Source organism: Physcomitrium patens, chromosome 18 (assembly GCF_059467195.1).
Source record: "Physcomitrium patens ecotype Gransden chromosome 18, ASM5946719v1, whole genome shotgun sequence".
Taxonomy (NCBI): Eukaryota; Viridiplantae; Streptophyta; class Bryopsida; order Funariales; family Funariaceae; genus Physcomitrium; species Physcomitrium patens.
The window spans coordinates 5481585-5488563 of record NC_143427.1 but is presented as its reverse complement, the minus strand read 5'-3'; the positions used below and the strand labels follow the sequence as shown (position 1 = coordinate 5488563).

General features: G+C 40.9%; 1 protein-coding gene across 1 annotated transcript; it reads right to left on the bottom strand.

Annotated features, from left to right (window-relative positions):
• Positions 1 to 2421: 2421 nt before the first annotated feature.
• Positions 2422 to 6239, bottom strand: LOC112295022 (ABC transporter G family member 10). The gene is made up of 8 exons (XM_024546121.3): positions 5331 to 6239; positions 4830 to 5063; positions 4439 to 4606; positions 3988 to 4305; positions 3801 to 3884; positions 3496 to 3690; positions 2930 to 3393; positions 2422 to 2813 (listed from the first exon to the last, which is right to left on the bottom strand). The coding sequence occupies exons 1-8, from the start codon at positions 5538 to 5540 to the stop codon at positions 2543 to 2545; spliced, it is 1944 nt and encodes a 647-aa protein (XP_024401889.1). The 5' UTR covers positions 5541 to 6239; the 3' UTR covers positions 2422 to 2542.
• Between the last annotated feature and the right edge of the window lie 740 nt (positions 6240 to 6979).

The window sequence follows — 6979 nt, the reverse complement described above, 5'->3', positions numbered from 1 at the left end:
TTAGGAAGTAGAGGCATAAAAAAGAATTGAAAGAAAGGTAAAAAACTTAGTGCAAAGGCAAGAAAGGATATTTTTGTTGGATATTTAGAAGTTGTAATAGGATGTAAAATTTTCCTACATGAGAAAAAAAAAATGATCCTTACTAAAGATGTGATTTTTTCAATAACAAGGATGAATTACTTAGTGAGCTACTAACTCCTCAAGAAAAAATTAGAGACGATATGGATTATAGAAATAATCTTGATATACTAAATTTTCAACATTCAAATAAATCACAAATATCTTAATCTCAAGTCTTAAGATTATATGTACATGATAGATTGGATAGAGAAATGGTTGAAGAAGAAGCAAATCCTATACCAATAAAAGTAGTGAATTTCCATCAATCAGAAGTGGAAGCAATTACTCAAGCTCTATTACTAAAATATCATTATATAGATGGCATTGACTCGAAAAATATTATAAGTGGTAGTAGGATGCATATTATGCCTTGGAAAAAAGATAAAAACTTTATTCAAAAATTATAACTTGTTGATTGAAACAACAAATGTAATTCATGTTCATGAATATGTAGAACTAGAGACTGTTGAACAAGCCATGAATTCACCTTTTTGCAAAGAATAGAGTTATGTCATGAAGGTTATTTAAAAGATTATGGTACATAGAAATTTTTATTTTTATCTAATGGTAGAAAGGTTATATATTTAAAATGGATTTTTTATTAAAAAAAAAAAAAAAAAAAAAAAAAAAACTTACTAGAAATGGCTCTATTGAACATTTTAAAGCATGATTGATTGCAAAGAATTTTATTCAAGTAAAGGATCTTGATTACCAAGAAACTTTTACATTATTTGCTTGCCTTGTAATAATTTATATATTTGTTGAAATTGCCACTACTTTTAATTAGAATATGTTATAACTTAATGTTATTTCAAATTATTTAAATGACAAACTTAAAAAAGACGATATTTATATGAAAAGATTTGGAAGTTCTATTAGAACACAAAGGAAAGGTGTTGCAATTGCTAAAGACTTTATACAGTTTGAAGTAATTTAGACATGGATGGAACGAGAGTTTGGATAAATCTTTATTGTATCTTGGTTGATAGTGCTCAGAATTATATCCTTGTTTGTAGACAATGTGTATTGAGGAACTAGTTCTTATACTAATTATCTATGTCGATGACATACTTATTAGTGGCAAGAACTTTGAGATCCTTGTGAAATGCAAGGATGAATTGTAAGAGTGCTAAAAGATGAAAGATCTTGGTGAATCTAGAGATTTTTTTTATATTATATTTTTACAAGATATAAAAAATAATACTATTAGTTTGAGCCAAACTAAGTACATTTATTGATAGTTAGAGGAATTTGGGATGAAAGTTGCAAATATAGTTTTGGTTGCTACAGCAAGAGAAACTTTGTGGTTTTATAAAGTACTTAAGGATTATGACATTTGTGAGCTGTAAAGGATTTTCATTTATGAACATAACTAGAATGCCATTGCTATTGCTAAGAATCAAGTATACCATGGTCATACAAAGAATTGAGATATAAAACATCATTTTATTAGGCAATGTGTCAAGAAAGGACAAATTAGTTTGGAATATTGTTCGATGGAGTAGATGGAGGCAAACATCTTTACAAAACCTCTCCCTAAAGATAAGTTTCCAGCTTTTAGGGATATATTAGGTCTTGTTTCAATAGAGAATTAAGTTCCACTTCCAAAGGAAAAATGTTGAATATTCCATACCATATTGAAAGGTGAGACTTATCCAACTCTTATCCAACTCTTAAGTAAGACATTGGAAGTGCCCTCCTTTTGCTTCCTGCCCTCCTTTGGCTTTCGTTAGCAACAAAACAAATGATGTCCATCCTGGTTTCATGTTTTCATCCTGTTTTTGTAACAAATTCAGACACAAATCCATCATTAGAAGGTTGCAGGAGAAAAGCGACATGCAGGCATTGTAACCGCATAACATCAACAGTATGGCCTACTTCTTCGCCACCTGGAGCACCTCGGGAGCGCCATCGTGATCATTTCCAGAATTGGAATTCTGTCAGTCGGAGTAAATGCACCTGGACTGTAGTCAGTATTCACGACCCACACCTACAGTGAGGATTAATTGCACGATCCAGTTTTTTGTAATTACGATGAGCAACCAGGAACTGACTTAGAGGTTCATGCGTGTGACCTGCAGCCATCTTCAATACGGGCTCGACTTGAATCGGGGTTCATAGGATTCCAGGCTTGGCAGTCCTGCGCCATGATGCGCCGTCTGCATATGCATATCTTATATGATCTGCCAACGGACCCATTTTAAATGTTCGGGTGTGCGTGTGTGTGTAGGTTGAGGTGAATTAGTATCCGTTTGCACAATTGAAGAACTGGAACTTCATGTTTCTTCTTGCTGTAGGATGTTTGGGTCCAGGTCAATTTTTCGATTAGACGCTTATTCACAATTTACAATGAAACGGAGAATAGATTGCTTATTGTTGCTATCTGTCTACGGTGAGTTCAAGTTCGACTGATTGAGCTTGACTACTTGCGTACGTTTTTGGTGTTGAACCGTAAGGAGAGGTAGAAGAGCACACGATATCCGATCACAAAGGATGCCATGGCCAGATAGTTGATCCAACGATGGTCAGCAACTTTGCCAGCGTCAAAATTGTCCAACACCGTCTGTGAGTCCACGCCGAAGAACCACATCACCTTCCGCAGGTGGCCATACTCGTTTTCAAGCAGCAGTTCGTAAGGGTACTTGAATGTAGAGAGGTAGTGAAGCCATATCCAGTACTTTGGAATGCCGGATCTGCACAGAAGACGTCCATGCTTACGGTCAATCCAAATACTGTAAACTAAGTTATCTTCACGTTGCGATTTACGTTTTAAATAAGTAACGAACTTCCAAACGTCATTGAGATTTACCTTGTAACGAAGAAGCCCGAGAACAAATAGTACATGGCGGAGACTGCTAGTATAACAGTTTGCCCACCGTTTTCGTCCGGCACCATGCTTGCAACGAAAGCCACGAAGGAATTGGCTACGCAAAGGGTGAGGAAGGTGACGAAGACAAACGTGAAGAACGCCCAAACGTTTGAAACGAGACCAACCATGAAGTACGAGATGGATGAGAAGACCAGGGCAATTATTAACTGGAAGGGGATCATGACAACAGCTTGTGCGATGACGAAAGTCAGCGTTCTGTATGCACCTCGCGAAGATTCGCGGATGTATATTTGGCGTTCGGCAAGGAAAATGGGCAGTGCTTCGTTAGAACTAAAGATGAGAGTGACGAGAGCGAAGTTGAAGAAGCCTGCACGTTGCAGGATTCCCTTATAGTTGTACTGAGAATGGAAGAACAGACTTCCCATGATCAACGCTGCAATGATCTGCAGAGAAACGTCGCACAGCGAAGGATTCAATTTTGGTTCAAAGCTTGCGAGAGGGTGGATTGAGACGTTAATATGAGTACCGAGTAAACGATGACCTACCGACAGGCATATCCTTGTCAAAAACAGCAGCTTCGAGCGGAAAGTAGTGAGGACGCATCTGTAACCCAACACCCACATCTCAGAGAATATTGAAGTTGCAAAGGCAGGCTTGAAGGTATCCATGGTTTGGGGGGCATTGTATGGGCTACCAAGTGGCCCGAACTCCACAGCCTCCTTCGTCTGCTGGTACTTCACCTGAATGCATAACAAGCAAATTTTTAGGAAATGAAAGCCTGAGATGTACGTAATAAACAGTAATAAATTTCCATAAAACCAAAACTGAGGGATGCGAGAGAGTTAGTTACCTGGCAATCAGCAAGGCGAGCAAGACCTCCAGGTTGGTCTTGACATTCTTCAATGATATCCAAAGCATACTCCACCACGCTCATCTATACAGACTCGAGTGTCAAGTTTGAGCTCATCTACGCATTTTTGATACGTGGTATTTAAGGTCCCACCACAGCCATGGAGAGCACGAAGAGGTATACTTACGTTTTCTGGCATGGTGTAACCAAGACCACTGAAATAGGTCTCCATCTCCATGACGCCGCCATTGTATATGACGTTACCTCTAGACAACACCAAGAATTTGTTGATTGTGTCGAGGATCCTGTAGCTTGGCTGGTGGATCGTTAGGAGCACTGTGCGGTTGCGTTTAACAGCCATCTGGGACAAGATTTGCATCACCTGTAGGGCGGAAGTGCTGTCCAGGCCCGATGTGGGCTCATCCAGAAACAAAACTGCTGGATCGTGAATTAGGTCGACTCCTATAGAGACGCGACGTCTCTCTCCACCAGAGACACCTCGCATCTGTTGCATTTGAGACACAGTCATGGTTCTGAAATAATACAAAATTACATGCACGTGTGTGTGTGTGTGTTTACATATATTTAAAATGATTTTTTACAAGATGGAAGAGTAGAATTTGAAACTGTTCGTGGACCTTCTCATCGCCAACGTAAGTATCAGCACATTCGTTGAGACCAAGCATCTCAATTAGAGATTCCACGCGTTTCTTTTTCTCCTCAAGCTTCGTATTGCCAGGGAGTCGCAGGCGCGCACTGAACATAAGCGTCTCTCGAGTGGTCAAGGTTGCGTACATGGCATCATCCTGCACCATATTGGTTGCCACTATGATAAATGTAGGTGATCATAACAAAAACCAATCAACGTCAAATTCAAACAAAACTTCGGCAGACTATTCATGCTTTTAAAGTCAGACGCATTCCCACACAGAGACGACATTCTTATCTCCCTGACATCCAACAATGTTACGCTCTTGATTAAGCCGAGTAAATTCAAGACCTTAGTGTAAGCTTTGCATGGATCCATACCTGCGTGACGTACCCGGAGACACGCCGGAAGGTGGGATCCATGGGCTTGCCATTCACCAAAATTTGGCCTTTCAAACTTTTTCGTTTTATCTGGCCAGCCAGAGCGTCAAGAAACGTTGTCTTGGATGAACCAGAAGGTCCCGCAATTGCCAGCAACTCACTGTGGTTGGCGCGAGCAGAAACGTTGTTCAGCAACACTCTCTCCCTTATTTCTTTGTTGTGCTTCACAATCACCTTCACACACCCCTCACAGCCGTCAGAGATTGCATCCTTTTTTTCTTTTTTATACGAGTGGGGCCGATTTCAGTGTCTCAAAACGACGAGACTGGTTCTCGTGCGAAAACTTACAACTGTCAGGATGAGGATACCCCTTCAAATTCTTGGTGATGTATACAATCATATGCTGGTGAAATCAGTAGCAAGGTTAAAAGGAACCTGTGTGCAATAGTGACAGGAAGTGTCTCCAGTTGAGCAGATGTGGGTAAGAAGTAGTGAGCACACCTTATAGGTTAAGTTCCGCACGGATATGTCGTAGAGAGCAGCCCTCTCCGGCGTGGGAGGGAAGACGGCAACGGAGTTGATGAGGCTTAGTCGGGCTTGGTGAGCAGGAGAGGGCGATGCGGCACATCCCAATGGTGGAAAGCTTCGAAGTCCCTGTAAGACGGGCCGCTGCCTGATGGAAGCATCCGAAATCTCGTAACTGTCACCCATCGCGAGTTTATTCTGCACTTCTCATACTACGACGTTCTTTCGACGTTGTGTTCGATATCTCATGCCCACAAGATGAAAACCTCGAAGGGTGTCCAACACAACGTCCCCTCTTAAAACGCTAAGCTATGTGGTCGGTTCACAGAAGAGACCGCAGAAATCAGAATCTATCTATGCACCCTTCGGCCGCAATTCAGTCTATTCAGTAACGCAAGCAGCATACAATTCCGACGCCCACCGAACTGGTGAAGGGCAACCAGAAGGTATGCAAAAGTCTAGGCTGACAATTCAAAAAAATAATAGAAATCGTCCCCCCAGGACCATCTCGACCGGCAGATACATCCAACCACTGGCTAGTGAACCAACTACATAAATCAGCTCTTTCGAAGAGAAGAGATCCAACGCAGGAGAGTGAGATTCATAATCGCCACCACCATCACCAGCTCGCAGTCTCAATCACTCACAGCGACGTCCACACTGCCATAACAAATCTCTCGGTGTATATAATCACGACTCCGGGCTGTCCTCATCGTCGGAACGACATAATCACGCATTGTAGTTTACATAACAAATTAGCAGCTTCCGATTACTCTATCCATTGCATGAAATACGTATCTGCGTAATTGTGGTGGATGATTGTGCGTTTTGGATACAGTATAGAAAGCCCAGGAGCAAAAAATCGTACTTCCGGGTTTGCGAGTCAGTGGCCTGGAGTACAATGAAGTAATGTGTGGCGACATAAATTTGCGTCGCTTCTGGCAGGAGATCTGATCAGCTACTTCTAAAACTAGTTACTGTTCTCTCTGGAAGTTGGAACAGAATGACGTGACATCCGCTCTTGGTCACGATGTCAGAGCTCGGGCTCCCATGAAAGAGTCTTGCCTCCTCGTCATGAGGCCGGATCCATCGTGAGAGTCCCTCATCGTGAGCCTTCATAAATGTTGCCCATAGTTTACTGTTTCTAGATGACTTCCATCACATTTCATTCGAAGGTGAGTTTCATGTCATTTGGTAATGAATCACAACCATGCCAAGTTACAAGATGTTCCACGACATTGAATGATTGAAAGTTACAGGCTTGCTCTAGAGCCAAAATCTGCTTGTCGGTATCTGGCAAGAAAGTTGAATATTAAAATGACATGGTATGGTAGCCTCTTATTCTTTTCTTTTATGTTCTTTTTTTTCCTATCTGTTCTTTATTCATGTGTGTGTGTGTATGGTATGTATGTATGTATGTACTCCTTTTTCTATTGGCTAGTTTGGAAGTACTCTCAAGACAGTAATCATCTAACCCAACCCAAAACTAAATATATTACATAGAATAGTTGTCTTTGTTGCACCACACACACTTCGCTGAGTTTAATCATTAACTTGTGCTGAAAGAAATCTCGTGAAGGAAGTTTCTGAGAATGGATTAACAAACTCTAACCCTAAGAGGTACG

Excerpts from the sequence above, each read along its gene's own strand:
- LOC112295022 (XM_024546121.3), bottom strand. The coding sequence starts at position 5,540 with ATGGGTGACAGTTACGAGATTTCGGATGCTTCCATCAGGCAGCGGCCC. Across the intron at positions 3,394-3,495 it reads TGACAAGGATATGCCTGTCG|ATCATTGCAGCGTTGATCAT; the intron begins GTAGGTCATCGT and ends GTTTCTCTGCAG. Across the intron at positions 2,814-2,929 it reads TCGGGCTTCTTCGTTACAAG|ATCCGGCATTCCAAAGTACT; the intron begins GTAAATCTCAAT and ends TCTTCTGTGCAG.